Source organism: Corvus hawaiiensis, chromosome 10 (assembly GCF_020740725.1).
Source record: "Corvus hawaiiensis isolate bCorHaw1 chromosome 10, bCorHaw1.pri.cur, whole genome shotgun sequence".
Lineage (NCBI taxonomy): Eukaryota > Metazoa > Chordata > Aves > Passeriformes > Corvidae > Corvus > Corvus hawaiiensis.
In genome coordinates this window covers 6,522,914-6,542,366 of record NC_063222.1, presented here as the reverse complement: position 1 = coordinate 6,542,366, position 19,453 = coordinate 6,522,914, and the positions used below count along the sequence as shown (strand labels likewise).

The window sequence follows — 19,453 nt, the reverse complement described above, 5'->3', positions numbered from 1 at the left end:
TGGCCAGCAGGACCAGCCCACAGACACACCACTGCAACAGCACCCAAGTGGTACCTGGCTACCCCACAGCTGAGGTGTGATTGGTCAAGAATGGCATCAGGCACAGCATCACTGTGCTCAAGAGCCTCCTTGCACCTTCCAGCCACGTGGGCTTTGGTTCTGTTTTTTTTAATTGTTGGGGGTCCTGTTTTTCCTAGAGTAGAGCCTCTATGGGGCATGTAGTAAATAACTGTTGTTCATCAGTATAATTACCTAAAACTCTCCAGGAGTCTTATTTTAAGCACCTTAAGTGCTACATTTAAACACCTTAAAGGCTTCAGGCTCTATCCATCCCAGAGTAGCTCTGAGGCCTCCAAATGCTTTCTGCTCTGAAGTACATCTCTAAATATTGATGCTCAAGGTTTTATTTATTTCAAGGCTTTCCAAAGCGGAGCTGCACTGGCAGCATCAGAGCATCCTCCACAAACAAGGTTTACTGGCTGAGGCAAAGTCAGCAGTAGGAAATACCAGAATTTATGTTTTTATGGTAGTAAATGTAGCGTGTCCAAGAGATTCTGAGCAAATGCTGTTGAGAGCAGGGTCAGGCAAAGCAACTGCCAGCCTTGCACTAACTCCTCATTGCCCATGGGAGCACAGAGTTACCAGCACGTGCTGCCAGAGCTGCAAGCACGCTGGCACACGGTGCTGCTGTTGTGGGGGGACTGACAGTCTGACCTGCTCTGCCCACAGCTCATCAGCGATGGCAGCGTGGTGTACGCAGAAGCCCTCTGGGACCATGTCACCATGGATGACCAAGAGCTGGGATTCAAGGCCGGCGAAGTCATCGAAGTAATGGATGCCACCAATAAGGAGTGGTGGTGGGGGAGGATTCTGGACAGTGAAGGCTGGTTTCCAGCCAGCTTTGTTCGGGTAAGACCTTGATCTTTCTTTGCGCCATCTCCATTAGCACCAGCTGTTTGTTCTTCTTCTCAAGGTTTAATGTTCTGTGGTGACTCCTCCAGACTTTCACTGCTAGAGATAGTTGGTTCAGCATGTCTTGGTACTCTTCCTCTACAAGTGGCTACAGTACAGGGTGCCCTCCTGGCTGAGCAGCAACCAGTGTGGAGAACTCCCTCTACATGAGTAAATCAGGGCCAAGGGTTCAGCTCCAGACTGGAGTGGAGCTGAGCTGTGCCATGCCAGCTGGGGAGCTGCCCTGTTTGGTGGTTTGCAGCCTGGCTCCTGCTAACCTATCTGTAGATAGGCTGATTTGTGCCCAAGCACATGGCATCCGCTTCCAGGAGCAAGCAACACTCTCCTGGAGGAATCCCTGATGCAGCTGGCAGAGGTCTTAACTCCACTGTCCACTTAGGCAATATAGATGAGCATGGCACCAAAGACACCTCTCTCCAGCCGGTGCTGGGGCCAGTGCAATGCCACGTCCAAAGTATGCACCCACCTGACTCACACACACACCTTGTCTTAGACCAGGCTGCTGGGCTGTCACACAGCACTGTATTCCAGGCACTTAAAAATGGAGGAGAAAGACACAAAAAATGTCTCGGCGGTCATCTGGGACAATCTGAGACACTCAGTGCTTGTGGGCCAACGCTGTCCCTTGGTGCCAGCTACAAAGCCCACACAGAACAGCTGTGCAGACCAGCCCAGACAGTCCCAACTGCACGCTGCAGAAGCTTAATTTCCAGCTGAGCTTTCTGAAACACATCTGAGCTCTCAGGGCAAGTGGGAGGGAAACCAGCAGTGTGGGAGGGTGGTAACTGCTGTGCTCTGCTGTCCTGCTGTGAGGAGAAAGGCTTTTTTCCTTTCTCCTGACTGTGACTGTCGGTGTGGGTGCCTGACACCTTTCACCACCTCGGGGCAGGCTCCTCAGTGCTGCAAAGGCAATTAGGTGTCTAAGGGCAGAGATTCTCAGCCCTTTAGCTCTTTATCCAGGTCACTTCAGATCACCAGTGACCCAAAACCAGGTGAAGCTGAAAGGAGGTGACACGAGGTCATCTGGTGTCTGTAGCAAAAGTCCTTGGAGAAGTTTTGAAATGCTTTGTTACAGGTTGCAGGAGATGATCTCAGCTGGATAATTATTACCAACAGTGGAATGTTTTGCAAGTAAGAGTACCAAGACCTCAGCACTGGTGGGGACAAAACTGCTTTTTTTTTTGCAATGAAAACAAAGATTTTTTTTCTTTTATGTTACTGATAAGTTGAATTGTTGTCCTGGCTGGAAAAAAATCTGCCATAATATCTTAGAGTAAAGCAGACTAGTACTAGCCATTAGGGATGCAGAGTAAGAAATTCTTTTAACAGAGGAATTACAACACTTACTCAAGCATCCAGGCGAAGATTTCCTGCTAATTACCACCGACTCTCAAGCTCACTGCAGGGAGGGCTGGGATGTCTCAAAGCTTGGGTCAGTCTGCAGGACTCTGTCACTCCACATGAGTTTCAGGCCAAGGTCTGAGTTTAAGTGTTGCCGATGTCCTGCTCACTGTGAAGGAGAACCAGGATTGCACATCTTGAGGGCTTCAGCAGTGAGTAAATGTAATCTGTGCCTGTGTTGACAGGGGAGGGGTATGCACTGTTTTTTATATGTAGGTATATTTGTATCAAGTGGTAAGTCATAGAGCCTAGAAGAAACTACATTAAAAGTTTACAGCAGTTCTGTGTCATTGTACTAAAAATTCCTATAATTATGTGTGTTTTAACTTCCTATCTTTCACTCCTTCTCTGTGCTGGGACTGATCCTTTGAGTCATGTACAAAGTATTCCCGCGGGCACTGCGAGAGCTACAACAGTTCTACAAAAAAGAAAGCTCACAAGTGAAATGCCCCAGTACGTGCCAGCTTTAACTCGGGCCCTTTGCGGCGGTGACAGAGCAGACTCTGCAGCGCAGCATGGCTCCAACCTGGTGCTTCCCTCTGCTCGTGCTGTGCTGCCATCTGATGGGGGGACTGAGAGTCCCACACAGCCCTGCCATGTAGTGCCCTTCCTTCCCATGGTAGTGCCCACAGGCAGCTCTATCTGCTTTTACTTTAGCAATGAACTCTCTTTAAATAATCCTGAGGAAGCAGATACCGAGGGGCCATCTGTTATTGACAGTATGAGAACAATAAAGCTAGATAAAAACCCAACCATCCACTGGTTCTCCCCTCCCTCCCAAAGTGCTCCTTCATATATTTAAGAAAATTTCACTCGATAAACCATTTTTGTCCTGATTATGTATTCTTCCTGAAGGACTCCATATTATTTCTGTGACTTCTGTCCACAAGAAATGCCTGCTTAAAACCACCCAGGTCACAATGGGAGCAGCTGCCATGTGGCTTCAAAGTACCCTCCCCAAAGTGACTGTCTGGCCTCAGCTTCCCCGAGGGGAAAATGTTCCCAGGCAATATACACACCCTCTTCACACCTTATCCGAGCTCACTCTTCGTCTGCCATTCAGTCGACTATCCCAAACTTCCTTGGCAGAGCTGTGTTTAGCAATACAAACAGTGAACATCTTGTGTGCCTGCACAGCTTCGAGTAAACCAGGATGAGCCCATGGAAGATTACCCCCTGAAGGTAGAGGGGGGCAAAGAGGACGACTCCCGACGCTTTGGGATGGGCCAGACCACCAAAGACCAAATGAGGACCAACGTCATCAATGAGATCATAAGCACAGAGAGAGACTACATCAAGCACCTGAAGGACATTTGTGAGGTAAGGAATAAAAGGGGAAGGGACTGTGAGAACTTGGCTGAAGGATAATGGAGTATGTCCCATTCTTGCCCAGAAAGGGACCCTAAGCAGGTAACTTTTCTGAAAAAGAGACTGTATTTTCACCGGTTCTGCTGAATGGTATTATATGCTCAGAAAACAGAAGACAATTCATTACAGCAAAATCCCAAATGCCTCTGCATTTGGAGCACTCACTTGTGCTCTGATTAAATGGAATTAATTGAATTTCCCAAGCCAGAGAAAAGTAAATGTCTAGCACTGCTGTCCTCTCTAATATATGTTCTGAGGTAATATAATCAGCAACTCCAGCCTTCAGGCAAGTCTTGCTCTGATCAAAACAACTGGGGGATGCTCAGCCAATTGGGTCCTTTACAGTCAAATATGCTGAATATTGTGACACCTCTTCTAACAGACATCCATTGTACACATTGGAGGAGTGGAGGTAGTTGGACTTTTTGTGGGAACAGAATTCTCCACTGCAATGGTACCAAAGTGGAGTGGCTCCCAGCAGAGGCAGCTGGGGCAAGGAGCACACACAAACAACCCTCTCCTGCTGCAGTGTCCCCCCATCCCTTGGTGCTCTCCTCTGCCTGGAGTCAGTCAGGCAGCTCCTCACACAGGCACCCAAACCAGACCCACAACTGGACTTCAATGGTCTGAATCTACGAGTGCTGGGGTCAGAGCACCCCATTGCCTGCACACACATAAAGGGCTTTTCAGCAAGAGAGAAAGCAGCTCTGTGACTCCTTCAGGTGTGGGCTACAGCATCGCCCAGGGCTGCCAGGAGCCTGTGCCTTGGCTTCTGCTTCTATCATGTTTAGGGTAACACTAGAGGAAATAATAGTTAAACATGGGTACATCTCTGCAGGAAGCAAATACAGGAACCTGGTGTACATCTGACTGCAGTCCTTGAGGCTTTCTGTTGCCACAGAGCAGGTGCCCAGGAAGCTTTCCAATTTGGTTTTCTCCTAGGGCTACATTAAGCAGTGCCGCAAGAGAGCAGACATGTTTACGGAAGAACAGCTGAAGATAATCTTTGGGAATATTGAGGACATCTACAGGTGCCAGAAGAAATTTGTTAAAGCATTAGAGAAGAAATTTAACAAAGACCACCCACATTTGAGTGAGGTTGGATCATGCTTCTTGGAATACGTAAGTAAAATTGACTTCACGGGTAAGGGGTAGTAGCTGAGCATGGATTAAGCCAGAGGGTTTAGAAATTGATCTGACAGAACTGAAGCTTTCTTTAAAAAGACCCATCCAACCAAACTAAATGTTACTACCCCCCACCCTGGCCCTGTTCCACCACTCCCCACTTCCCAAAGAAATATCCAGTAGCTCTTGTGGCTGTGGAAAGAGCATTTTCAAAGCACCTCATCTTCTGAACACTGTAAGTCCTGCCAGACCTTGGTACTTCAGACAAAAATGTAGGAAGATTCCAAAATCTTGAGCGGGACCTGGGTTTGCAGTGATAATATTTTCAGGTCAGTGCAGGATCAGCTGTGGCTGCTCTGGGCTCTAAAAGCATTCAGCTGAGCTCAGACCAGGATGTGTGGAAGTGTCTGGGTCTCTCAGATGAGCTGCAGGTGCTGAACCTGTTACACACCCTGCCTGCCCCCAGCTTTAGGTCTCCGGGCTTGAGAGCCTGGGGAGGGGAGGACACAAATCACCAAACAGTTCCCTGTGCAGGGAACACACACAGGAGTCTGTGCTAGGGCATGGCCTGTGGAACATGGGCAGTAAATCCCTCCCTGTCCCTTGCAGCAAACGGAGTTTCAGATCTACTCCGAGTACTGCAACAACCACCCCAACGCCTGCATGGAGCTGTCGCGCCTCACCAAGGTGAACAAGTACGTTTACTTCTTCGAGGCCTGCCGGCTGCTGCAGAAGATGATCGACATCTCGCTGGATGGGTTCCTGCTGACCCCCGTGCAGAAAATCTGCAAATACCCCCTGCAGCTGGCCGAGCTGCTCAAGTACACCAACCCCCAGCACAGGTAGGCCAGCGAGGGGGGAGGAAGGGGCCAGGCAAGGGGCCAGGCTGCTCTCATGGAAGTGGGCTCGTGCTGAATCTTGCAAGGAGGGCAGTGACTAACTGCAGCCAACACCACAATTCTTATGGGTTACCTTGTAGAAACCAGGAAAAAAGTATTTTTATGTCAAATATGTAATTTTCCACTAGAGTAGCACTGAGGTTTCCTGTCATAGATCAAGAGTTACAAGGTCCACTTTAAAATGGCCCTTTTCTATTTTATTTGCTCATGTAGCTGTGATACCAGCACATGCATACTTTGGAGCTGCATGCTTCTGGTGGTGGTGTGGAGAACTTTGCCTCCAAAAGCATTGGTTGAATATATCCCAAAATGTCCATATAGCTACACTTCACCAGTGGGAAGTTGTGCCCTGCAGCAGTCAAGCCATGCACACTTGGTGCCCCATCAGGGCTGGCTCCAAAGCCTCCAAATCCATTGCTCAGCTTCAGGGGGAAGGCAGTACCTTTGGCTCAAACAACTGTCGCTTAATTAAGTATCTGAAAACATGAAAAATCTGTATAAAAGTATGGATATTGGTCCATTGTGGTTTGACTTAATTTCACCTTCCTAATTGCAGCCCTGGTACTTCCCAGAATGGTTTTAAGCATGTCTTGTTAAATCTCTAAGCATGTTGTCTGAAGCTGACCTCGGAGCAGAAAGCTCGTTAATGAAGTGCACAGATGTTTTGAGAGTTGCCTTAGAGCCAAGTTGTGCAGCTCAGCTCCTTCCCAGCTGCTCTGAACTCAGCAGAAGTAGCTGGTGGCCACAGATGGTGTGTGGGGGAGGGCAGATCAGCCTCTGTCCTACCGTGCCAGATAAGCCATCAGCTCCTGTTTGAAACAAGCCAGTTACTGTTGAACTGCTTCACCTCTGCACCAGAGATCAGTCCCTGCATGGAAACAGCAGCACTGTGAATAAGTTGTATTATGTTGCAGAAAGAAAATGAGACTTGGAAAGCCCTGGAGGTTCTTCCAGCAGTTCGTATTTACATCTCTGTAGCTAAATTTGATTCCTTACCCCCTTCCCTTCCCCAAAGGTGGCCTAGATTTGTTACCAGACCATAAGTTGTGCCTCAAAACCAGCGAGTGTCTGAGAAGCTGCCACAGGAACAGGTGCTTCTGATTCCAGCACAGAACAGCTGGGACAGACTGCAAGTGGAACTCCTGGTTTCAGTCCAGCTCCGTGCTAGGCCGCTCTCCTGTGGAGTGTAGGTACAACACCCACGAGCTGTTTTGCCCAGCCTAACGCCTCTGCCCCTCCCCAGGGATTTTAAAGATGTCGAGGCTGCCTTAAACGCCATGAAGAACGTAGCTCGGCTCATCAACGAGAGGAAGCGGCGGCTGGAGAACATCGACAAAATCGCTCAGTGGCAGAGCTCCATAGAGGACTGGGAGGTAGGAGACTTCCCTGCCCAAGGAATGAGCTGTTCTACCTTGCTCCTCTTCTGCCCTTCCCACAGCTTCTCCCTACAGTGACATCTCACTGTCTAGCCCTACCTCAGCTCTCTGCCCATCTTTGTGGGGAGTCTTTTATTTTTTATTTAAACAGATATTATCTTTTAGTACAATTAAGCAGGTCTAGCATGTAATGTGGCTAGACCAGCTGCCTTTGCATGTTCCCTGGGATTTTTGCTTCCCTGATTTTCCTTGCAGAATGAAATCAGCATGTAGGTTAGTGAAATTCTATTATTTTTCTCTTGCCCCCCATTTTATCTTGAGTGACTTCAAACTCTCAAGATGGGCAGACTTTCCCCTTAATTCTTAATAAGCCAGGTTATTGTTGCAGAAAGGCAAGTTTGAGCATAGTGACAGAGGAAACCAAGGTTCCCTGTAGACCCATTAAAAAACTGCTAAATAAAACAAACAAAATACTAATTTTCTAAATACTAGATTCAATAAACCCACACTGTCTCCCTGCCTGAGGATGTCAGGCTAAATTCTTAGCTCCCTGCTTATGCCTCCTTTGTCTGGGAGGGAGCAGCTTTCCTGAGCAGACTCCCTGGAAAAGGAGATTTAAAAAAATTTAGAAGGCTATTGTTCTTATCAAATTCAGTTTCCATTCCCTGGGTGCCAAGGGCACAGTGTCTTCCTGATGTGACAAGGACTGTCCTCCAGCACAGAGGCTCTCCCTCATTTCCAGGTGAATTCTGTTGGCAGGAATTCAGGCCTCTCAGCCAAGCTGAGGTTCTCCTGTAGGGCTACAGGTTCCCACTTTCAGATGGCTGAGCCCAACTTGTTCTTTGTGCTGTTCTCAGGGAGAAGATGTCCTAGTCAGAAGCTCAGAACTCATCTATTCTGGGGAATTAGCCAAAATCTCCCACCCTCAAGCCAAGAGCCAACAGAGGATGTTCTTCCTCTTTGATCACCAGCTTGTCTGCTGCAAGAAGGTAACCCATGAATGCTGGCTATTGCTGTGCTGATGGATTTAAGTGAGCTCCCTCTCTATCCCTTTGTTTCCTTAATGCTTCCTGGCCTCATGGCTCCTGGCACTGAGCCTTCTCTGTGCATTCCTTGCAGTCTTTTTTCTGAGGTCCTGGGGTGTTCTGTGCACCTGAGCAAAGCAATCAGCTACTGGCCTAATTGTCACAGCAAAAGAGGAAAGCATTGCACTGCTTCTGGGGTTAGTGTGGGGTTATTCTATACTACTCAGTTATGAGTGTTGTCACACAATTTCTTTTAACTACCTTGTTTTTCAACTGAACTTCCACCTTAGTGTTGTATTCAGAAAAAGCTGCAGATTTAATTAACAGCTGTGGGCCTTGGCAGTCAGTAAGGCCATGTTAACAGCACATGTAAGTCTGTAAGTACAGCTCATGCTGTTTTTCCTAAGCTGAGTAATAAAATCTTCCTTCTCGGAGCCAATGAACGGTATCTTCCTCTGGAATTTCAGAACTGAATGTGCCAATTATTTTTTGCATATTCCACGGCATGCAGGTAGCTCCAGTTAACTTAGGCATGGAAATCACTGTTCTCAAAGTTACTTTTCATTGTCAACAAAAAAACAAGAGCTAGTTAGTATTTTTGGTTTTCTTTTTAACTGGAACTGAAGGATTCAAATAGTGTTTTCTGACAGAGGCTTAATGAGGATTTGGGATCACATGTAATACCCAAGCTTTCTTCACGACAGACACCAGCCTGTCCTGACCCCACAAGCCATGTGGTTCCCAACAGTGCCCACAGCAGCTCAGCACTCTGCAGTTCCACAGATTCAAATCCAGTATTCATTTCTTTTACAGGACTGTAAAGGTATCAGGAAGATGAAATGCTCCATTATTTCCAAGAAACAGCAACATCTGTTGTGATCTCTCTTACAGGACCTTCTGCGCAGGGACATCTTGTATTATAAGAGTCGGATCAACATGGATGACATGGAAATACTGGATGTAGAAGATGGGAAGGACAAGGACTTCAATATCAGTGTGAAAAATGCATTTAAGCTGCACTGCCGAGACACTGAGGAAGTCCATTTATTCTGTGCAAAAAAGCCCGAGCAGAAACAGCGCTGGCTGAAGGCATTTGAGAATGAAAGGAGGCAGGTGCAGCTCGACCAGGAGACAGGTATGGAAGCAGCAATGCTCAGATACTGGAATTTTTTTAATTATTAGTATTATTTTTGGGTTTTCATCTTCTTTACCGACCAGCTAATGCCTGAGGAGTGAAAGGGTGGGAAGCCAGTCCATGCTGCAGTGCAGCTCTGGGCTGCTGAATTGCATATTCTGAATGAATCTGTGCAATTGAAAAACTGCAAACCACCACGAGCCAACACTGCTGTTTGTCCTCAGGGAGGCTGATGTGTTTTAAGGAGTTCAAGCAGGGCTGACAAAATAGTCAATACATTACATACAGGGTCCAGAACAATATGAGTACCCAATGTGGAGGTGTCTATACAGAACAGGTTCAGTCAAGGGTTCTCACTGTAAAAGAGGGTTTGTGTTGTTTTGTCGAAATCCTTTTTAATTCAGCCTCGTGTGCTCTCTAAGATTTCAGCCACCACAGGCCTGGACTGGCTTCTCCTCCCAGTGAAGCATGGGCTGCCAGGGGTAGGCAGCAAACCCTGCATGGGAGGTGTTTGTGCAGCACAGCACAGGCCAGGGGGAGCAGGCTCTGCCCTCCCAGCCTTGGCAGTAATTGTGGCCTCTCACCTCAGGCATTTGCCTACCCCTGTCTTGCCCTGAGGTACAAAATGATGACCTGCTGCTGACAAAAATCTGCTTTATCTTCCAGGTTTTTCAATCACAGAGGTGCAGAAAAAGCAGGCAATGCTGAATGCCAGTAAGCAGCACCATGCTGGGAAGCCCAAGGGTGAGTTACACCTGAACACAGGAACACTGTGAGAATAGGGGGTCTACGTGGGAGTGGTTTCAGTGAAGTGGCATTAACAAACTCTTGAGAAGGCCAGATGGTGACAATCTGCACTACAGTTCCTGGTAGACTGAGATGGCTGGAATCAGGAGACTCTTCCTAACTCCAGGAGAGCCACTTTGCAAATAATCATCACTCTGCCAAAACCCAGCAGCTTCTGCTCCAAGGCCAGTGCAACAGCCTCTCCCTGGGAGCCAGGCTCTCCCAGCAGTATGGCATTCCCTTTGGCAGAAGGCAAGTTTTGTAGTAATCCCCATGATGCACAGAGGCCACTGCAGCAGGGACTGTTCCTGCCTGGGCACTTGTGCCTGTGGAAGATGCTCTGAAACTTGCAATTTGGGCAGAGTGCCAGGCATAGGGACCATGCTTGAGCAGAGCTCTTTGTTCTTGTCCTGTCAGAGACAACGACAATTAGCAACAGCCAGGGGAGAGGGAAGTCAAGCAAAAAAAAGGAAGGTTCCTGTGCCCACAGCACTGTTGGCTGAAGAGAGCCCTGTTGATACCACATTGCCCTTCTCTCTGTTCAGAGCAAGAGGTGCCACTTGGCTTCCTCTGAACCCACAGAGGCAACCACTTCCTCTTGGTGGTACCAGCCAGCACTTAAAGCCCAGCCACATTTCCTGAAAGCTTGGCTAAATGTCAAAATACATCAGAAATAAGATTTGTCTGCAAACAGGGAAGTTTGGAAGGAGGCCAGACCATGCTAACAGAGAAAAGCCCTTGGGGCACAGCATGAGAGGAGACTGCACAGACCAGCCTTGTCCACCACACAGGCACTGACCATTCCTACTCAGAAATCCAGCCCAGGAGGTTGTAACAGGCGGCAGCAGCAGCAGCACTTGCACAGCAGCTGCTTCTCCCAGCACAGCCAAAAGCACCAGTTAAGTCTGTCACCAGTCATGAGCTGTAGCTCTTTAGCCCTGCTGTCATGATGGCAGAACACCTGACAGTTGTGCAGCACATTTCTGGGCCTTCCACAGGAGCCCTAATCCTAAAAGACACTGCTGAAAGTAAGGATAAACTAAAGGAAAGGTAACACTAAGCCAAACCCAATTCACAGCCCTGCAGCTTTAACAGGGACTGGGGAAGATAGTGGAGTGGGGGGAAAGGAGCTGTGTTCAACTAACATGCTTCCCCATCTCCTCCTCCTCTTCCCAGCCATCACCAGGCCCTACTACGACTTCCTGATGCGGCAGAAGCATCCCACCCTGCCCACCACACTCCCTCAGCAGCAGGTCTTCATGCTGGCAGAGCCCAAGCGCAAGCCCTCGAACTTCTGGCAGAACATCAGCAGGCTGACACCCTTCCGGAAATAGGGGCAGCCCCATGTTTGTGCCTGAACCCCTTCTGAGAAAGCACTTTATCCATCAGTCCTGGGAAGTGGAGCCCAGGTTCATCCAATCCTTTGTTTACAGAGGATGGCACATGTGCTCCTGCCTTCCCTATTTATTTTGCAGCCCAACTGACCGTGCTGGCTCCGAGGTGAGGCCGTGTGGGCGCTGGCACACCCGTGTGCATCAGTGCCAGTGCCACGGAGCCAGCCCTGCACGGTGCCCTGCAGGCAAAGCTCCAGGAGCGCGCAGCAGGGAGCTGGACAGGCTGCAGCCCAAGAGATTTTGCTTGTCAGCTGTATTTGGACTCATTCCTTCCTGCTGTGCCCACCACTGCTGGCTGGCAGCTGTCACAGAGAATGGCAGCTGATGGACCCACTGGCCCCGTGGCCACTGCTGTGCTCAGAACAGTTCAGAGTCCATGAAGAGGAGGGAAAAACCCTTCTGCTCTGCCCACCCCCATACCCTGCATTTCTCAGCGATCTGATCCTCCTCCACGTGTCCAACTAACGCAGCAGCCTCTGCAGGCACTCAGAGCACAGTGAGCACTGCACTGTGACCTCCTCCCTTCCTTTAGTCCAACACCACCGGTGAGCGATGTCCTACATTAAACTGTGCCAACCTGCAGCATGAGTCAAGTCGAAGAATCTTTCTAGTGGGTTTGAGTCACATAAGTTAGAGAAAAATGTGCCTAATTAATACCATACTCAATTCCTTAGATTCTCATCTCTCCATCATTCTGCCATATTTCCTGGCCAATGAAAATGCTCATTGTTTGTAATGTGTTTATTTATGGTAAAAATCAGAACTGTGTATTTTGTAAGTCTGTAATTGTTCTTGTCAGATGTTGTTAACTTGATGCCTGTTTTGTCTGTTTTTCTTTTCCTTTTTTAAAGAAAGGTCAATATTTGCAAACCTAGTTCCCAGAAGTCAGAGTCTGCTGTTCAACTCTGAAACATCACTGTTATGCAAAATTCAAAGAGTGTTACTGACACTTCTAAAAATGGAAAACCACTTTATAAAGGCCTAAATTTGGCATAAAGAGCCTCACTTTAAGTACCCGAGTTTCAAACAATGGCCAAAAAGAATGAATTTAAACCTTGGTTAGCAAAAGGAAAGATTTGCCTTACCATAGTGAGAGTTAGAAGCCATACTGACTGAATTCCCTAGATTAGGAAACATCCTGCAACAGTGGAAGGAAGACACCTGCTCATTCCAACTCAAGTGTGAGTGAGCACTAACTGTCTGCAGAGCTCAGAAATCCAGTGTTTGTGGATGCTGTAGCTGACCAAAGTCTGGTCATCCAGGGATATCTGAATTCAGTAGCATGTACAAAGTCCTTCTTGCACTATATCTTCCCCCCAAGACCAGGGGCAACATTTAATTTCATAAAGAAACTTGTAAAAGTGACTCTCAGCCTGTGTTTGTCTCCAGCATGTCTATCTGTGTGAACTTGTTTCTTTTCAAAGGCACTGTGGGGATTGTGTTCTTGCAGCTCCACAAGTGGCTCCATAGGGGCTGTGCCAGAAGGTGACCGCAGAGCAGCCATCCTGCAGAGGGACAGCGGGGACACAGGGATCTGACCAGAGGGTCCCTCTCTGCTCTGGACAGGACACTGGGTCACTGCTGGGGGGATGGGGGGGAGGGGGGGGGAGAGGCAAAAGGAAAAAAAAATTTAAAAAACACTAAGAAGCCACTGAGATCAGGCAGCTACAGCAGTGTTAGCACCACAGATGCACACAGACACACACCCCAGGAGACACACATGGGGACACTGAAAGACACCCAGAGGCACACACGGCCCAGAAGACACACCAAGGCACTGCCAGGCATGTACAGACACCCACACAGGGTGATGGTGACCAAGAGACCCTGACACATGGGTAGGTCAGACAGCTGCAGCCAGCACCACTCAGAAGGCAATTGTCATTTCTGTGTTTACCCTAAGTGTCTGCACCCTCCTTTCCTTATCCATGGCATGTTTGTTTTGATTGGCCAGGAAGAAAACCTGTTGGCACTAAAATTACCAATTTTCTGAGCTTATCATCAGCTTTGTAGTAAGTGGAGAGGGGTAGAGGGGTAGAGGGGCAGAGGACAATCCCCTCCCCGATACAGGATCACACCCCACACCTCCCACACTGAGCACGGCCAGCTGTGACAATGCATCACATTGCTCATTATCTTGACCAGTTGCTACCTGGGTACACTCAAGGATGATTCTCCTAAAAGCTCTTTATACCCCTACTCAAAACCACTCTGGCCCCAGTGTGAAGGAAGTGCTGACATCTATTCAAAGCTCCCCCTTGCTGCAATGTCTGATCTGGTTTTAGGCAGAATGTTGTTTAATATACTCAACTTTACATCTACAATGAAGTCACTCTGGTAGAAATCCTCACCTCTTCTCCCAAGGGAAATGGGGTGACAGTGGCACAGGACTGTGGAGTGCAGCAGCTGTGAAGTGCAACAACCATGCCCCCGCTGGAACACACACAAGAATTGGCTACTATTCATTATGTGTGTAGCAATACTCTGAACAGTAAATATGCATCAAGTGGTTAAAATAATCACATCAGTTATCAGCTCTTCCAGAACTGGCTTAATCTCTGACCGGTGCGCACAAAGGATTTACAGAGATTCTTTTTTTTACAGAAATTTTTGAAGTGCCAACCCAGACTTCTCTGGCCAGACAGCATCCCAGTCAATGGACAGTTAATTACTTTTGGAAGAATTCTAGTCTCCACTTGATTATCAGTACTCTTTCTAAAAAGTGTCCTCAGTTGGGATTCTAGTCTTGCACACCACATTTGGAGCTAGGATCCAATCCCCTATGCAAGACTGAGATCAGGTAAAAAAGCTGATCACACAAAGTGGTGGAGTTACAGCATCAACACAGAGAAACAGGTAAGGCTCACACCCTTGGTGCACAACACACCCACCCCACAGACTGCTTTGAAGAGGATTTCATCATAAAATACCATCCTTTAATAGCCATCACCACTTCCCAATTCTTCCCACAACCCTCAGTGTTTCCTGAACAAACTGTCACAGATCATGTGCAACCTCCTTAGATTTTAAGTGATTAGACACTCAAAAGTTATCTCATCCCCCAAGTTACTCATTAAATGGCAAAGTGCACCCGTGTGTGAGATGGTGGTAACAGATTAACCAACCCCAGAGTTCCCTCCTACTTCCCCTGGCATTTGGATTTGGACTGGGGTTACTCCCATTGTTCTGCCAATGAACAGTACCAGGATGAACACATGTGCAGGCCGGAGTGGGGGTGTGCACAGAGAGCAGATCCCAAGGGCATCAGCTAAACTTGTGGTAATGGGGTTTCTGGTGTATGAACAACAGGTCAAGTACAGCCTCTGACAAGCTCTCTGAGCTAAATGGACAACACCATCATGCCAGTTCCACAAGAAGAATCCGAGCTGTGAGACGTCAGCATCCTTTTCTCTGGAGCTGAACCTTCAACAGGGGCCAGAAATGCAGATTTGCATACAAAACAAACTGAAGCTCCTGACATGAGTCTGAATACCACCAATCCTTCTGGATTTCAGGGTAGAACCACCAGAACTACTCAGAAAAACAGTTCTGCATTGAGTTACATAAAGAGGACAAAGAGGTTGAGTCAGGAGTGGTTTGGGGTTTTTTTCTTTAGGGGTGTTGGCTCTACCTGTTCCTCTCCTTCTGTAGCTATCCCATTTAGGAAGCTTCTTATAAAACCATCCATGTTCTTAGGTTCTTAATGACCCAAATCTGCCCAGATTTCATTTGGTCAAATAAAACACAGAATTATGTAAAGCATGTGAATCAAAGAATGATTTCCTGAAGCTACCACTTAAGTGAAGAGAACCAGTGACTGCTAAATAACGAAGTTTCTGTTCTGACCCAAAAAAAGGGAAAAAAAAAGAATATTTTGAAGTATTAGTTTAGAATACCTGATTCAGACACTGTGGGTACATACACTGTTCAAGTTCTAATAGCATCAACCCCAGCACAAACTGTCTTTGTCTTAACTCAAAGTCAGAACTAGGTCAATTCCCATGGAGAGGAAACTTCCCCCAAAGCAGCCTTTAATATCTTTCCTGTTTTGTCCATTCCTGAAGGACAGTGGGGTGTCAGCTGGGGAGGAGCCCCATCTGTGTCCAGCACTGAGTCCACTGCAGGAGATTCCCACTGTCCAGGACACTGCTCTGCAAGCCAGCACAGCACTCCATCATCCACGAGCCAACCATGTGCCAACCACCTGCACCTGGGTGTCCCAACAGTTTCCTGAAAACACCTGAAAACCAGGCCTCACCATCACCAACAGGGCTAACTCAGAATCAAGGCACCAGCGAGTAACAAAAGAATCTCAGCTTCAGACTGAAAATACTTCATTTCTTGGCATGCCAGAATGACAGAAATTAGCTTTTTAAAATAAAAAGGCCTTTCATCTGATATGTCAAAATATCAGGCTGAGCTCCTCCAGATTAACTGTAGTGGAAGCACATCTTCATTTAAACAGCATCATTCAAGAAGTCTGTGGCAAGACTGGTATGCAAGTATCAGTCTTTTGAACAAGTACTGCACCACTCACCACCCAGACTCTGCAGCTGTCAGCGTCTGGGAGGTGGGACAGCATCCAGCAAGTGCTAATTTCTTCTTTATTGTTATTACTCCAATTGTTTTAATTCTCCTGTCAAGTTTCACTATGTACCTGCTCATGAGGGTTATGGCGATTGCAAAGCCCATTTGGACAGTGAATATAGTAGAACAGTAACTCCTAAAGCTTTAAGGAGGGAACTACTCACACCTCATCCAACTGCTGGAGGCTAAGCCTGTGCCTGCTGCTACTCACATTCTCTACCAAAGTGGGCAGGACTTGCCACTGCTGCTGCCATCAGCAGTACCACACTGGTACGACCCAAATATCAACTATAATGTCCTGTACCAGCCTACCAGCAGAAACTCCCTGTTCCAGAGCTCCCAGCCTAAACAAAGCTGTATGGTCAGGTCTTCAGGTAAGTAATGGGTTAAAGAATAAGCACTCTGACAGTGGATAAAAATCATCTGAAAAAAATGGAAGTGTTTTCAGCTGATTTTAACCCCCTGAAAGCACCGTGGTGCTCTTTTAGTTGGACAGTGTGGGGAGGGAAACAATCTTCCAGGCTGCAGAGACCAATCAGTGCAGCTTGTGTCAGAGCAAAGGCAGTGCTAAGTGGGAGCCAGCAGTGTGACCTGGCAGAAATGCCTCCTGCACACCCTGCCAGAGCTACACAGGCAGGGGATTGCAGCTCGGGGCAGCAGCCTGGAGTCACCTGCCTTTCCACTCACAGCCACACAGCTGCAGGCTCTGGAGAAGCCAAAGGGTGCTCCTTCCCAGCCACACAGCAATCCCAGCTTGCCCTGCCTTGCCATTAACACCTCACACTTAATTTCTCCCGTGTCTCTCACACATTTCCTTAACAAGCTACATTACTAAAATCCCATGGCTTTGGCAGTGCTGGCTGTTCTAGGAAAAATGCAGGCTGTTTGCTCTTTTTGCTTAGCACTCCTGTCATCTTTCCTCCTGCAACTACACCCCTCCTTCCCGCACATCCTGAGCTTCTCTTTTGCACAAGTTTGCTACCAAAGCAGCTCCCTGTTTCACAGCCTGTGCAAATGAAATACCTGTGGTACTTACCCCAGAGCTGTGTACCTTTGTGTGTGACTGCTTACATTTACAGTTGTGAGATGGGAAATAAACAAGCTATCAACTTTAAGTCTTGTATAATTCTGTAATCCTCCCATAAAGCAGTAACTACTGACTATACAGCATCAGCCTTTTTATCTGCCATAACCCCACGGAGCTACGTAACAGCATTCTGCTTGGAAGTTCCTTCTAACCTTCCACACCTACTTCTTTCCCTTTTCTCCTAAGCAGCACCCACTCATTACCCGGGCTTGATAATAATTTGTGGCTCTTTTTCTTTAACCTCTAGCAACCTGAAATAATATACCTGCTATCTAAATCACACCATCAAGAAAAACCTTATCCCCAAACACAGCCACATGTTCACTGAAGCAGAGGGAACTGCATTTGAGCTCAACTGGGAACTTCACATTATTACAATTCTTACAAGGCTGGCAAAAGCAAAACTTGGGGAAGGCGTGTTCCCCTCCTCCTTTCTGAAGCATCAGTTTGTCCACATATTTTACCTTTCTTGCCCAGAAAAGAAAAAGCTATTGTTAAACACTACAAAGTAGATTACTATAGCCCAAAAATGAAGGTCCAGCTGTGGTAATTTAAGCTGACAGCTGAGCTGCTCAATTTCAAGTTCTATCACATTTGCATTGGAAGTATCTCTTAGCCCACTAAGGACCACAGCTGTGGGTTCCTTGTACCCACAATGCTCAACAGCCTCCCCTCTACATCTGCCATTCTCCCTGTGACACAACCCAGCTTCCCACAGCTACCAAGGACTTCTGGCTGCTGTTTAAAATAAACATTAAAAACCTAAAGTGGTCACATGGCTTCTATTCTATTCTGGATGATTGAGGCAGGATAGGTAATAGCCTGATGGATACTGAAATAAAATCCTGGAGAGCACTTAGCCTCCGACACACGAGTCATCCATTTTATCCATGCAATTCAGCAACACCTTCCACTCCTACACAAAAATATCCCCATCTAAGTAATAATGAATACATCATTCCTGATTCCGAGGGAGCTCGCCAATGAAACTATTTCTGTTACCTGACTTTGTTTACAGCAAGCCATGGAGTTTAGAACCTAAAGCAAGATGCTAGAAACAGCAAATTTTAGTTTTGCCCATAATTAGTTACAGGAAAACTTGAAACTCAAATCTTCTTGCCTGATTTCTACCAATCACTAACTGAGCAGATACTTTCTGGGAAGGGGCTCTGGCTGTCCTCAGATGTTCAAAGCTGCCCCTAAATAAGGGTGTGCTTATCAATACATCTGACCTCCACAGCAAGTAATCAATAGTCACTCGTCAGTGAGGTGGAGGGTAACACACATTACACTGCCACTGCAAAATCAATCTGGCAAGAGTGAAAAGTCAAACTGTTACTGACCCATCATTTTGGCAGTTCCATGGATACATTCAGAACCACCATGAAAGAAACTCTACATAGATACTTAAGAGTTCAGTACCATGTCCTTACAAGTGTTGAATACAGTACAAAGTCATGTTTCACAGCACGAGACTCCCAGGAGAACAGGAACATCAGAATCCCTCTAGCCCAAGAGTGATCAGGACCATTCTGAAGAACAGCTTTTCCCTTTATAGCATACCAGATTTCAGCAACCCACTGGTTGAGGATTATGAATTTTCATTAGCTGCAGTGCTCTGCAAAAAACCCACTCCCAAACCTATCAACCTGTAACATGAAAGCAATCCCAGGATAACTGACCAACAATTAGCTTGAGGTAAAACACATGGAAAAAAATCTGTCCATGGTAGCCCTGGTGCTCGGCTACAATTTTAGAAGCTCAACTACTTAAAACTACCTGTAGCAATAATCCTGACAACGAAACACTATTCCTGCAGATTGATGCAGTCACGTTGCACCTTCCTCTTCCATGTGTTGCTTTTTTCCAGAAGGTTACCAGGTAAGTTATTGTTATTTTTGGAGACCTACAATAAATGAAAATAGCCAGTTAGTTCAAGCAGCTTAGTTCTGTTCCCCCAAAATACACATAATTCCATTTTAACATTAGAGCTTTACAACCACCCACACACTGAAGAAATAGGATAATTACCCACACTTCACACCTACTCTGCTCTTTTCCTTCTGGGGAACACTCAAGACACTGATTTATAACAGCTTTCTGCTCAGGGGCTGTCACCTCTCCAATCAAACAGCATGGATTTGGTACGAAGCAAATGCTGAAGTATTGTCAAATTTTACATCTGTTCCATTTCCTTTGTTTTAAACTATAAAATAAAACCTCCCAAACCCCAGGAAATGTCTCAAAAGGGAACAAGGCAGAGTTGCACATCTTTACCATACTCTCAGACAGGACAAC

General features: G+C 47.0%; 1 protein-coding gene across 3 annotated transcripts in view; it reads left to right on the top strand.

Annotated features, from left to right (window-relative positions):
- The window catches only part of ARHGEF4 (Rho guanine nucleotide exchange factor 4), a 215,512-nt gene extending 202,666 nt beyond the window's left edge, over positions 1-12,846 (top strand). For all 3 annotated transcript variants that reach the window (XM_048313875.1, XM_048313876.1, XM_048313877.1), the window contains 9 exons: positions 730-909; positions 3,511-3,693; positions 4,684-4,863; positions 5,476-5,708; positions 7,009-7,138; positions 7,999-8,130; positions 9,058-9,301; positions 9,968-10,045; positions 11,264-12,846. In XM_048313875.1, coding sequence (XP_048169832.1) covers positions 730-909; positions 3,511-3,693; positions 4,684-4,863; positions 5,476-5,708; positions 7,009-7,138; positions 7,999-8,130; positions 9,058-9,301; positions 9,968-10,045; positions 11,264-11,421 — 1,518 coding nt within the window. In that variant the 3' untranslated portion in view covers positions 11,422-12,846. The remainder of the gene's footprint in view (positions 1-729; positions 910-3,510; positions 3,694-4,683; positions 4,864-5,475; positions 5,709-7,008; positions 7,139-7,998; positions 8,131-9,057; positions 9,302-9,967; positions 10,046-11,263) is intronic.
- The last annotated feature ends 6,607 nt before the right edge of the window (positions 12,847-19,453 follow it).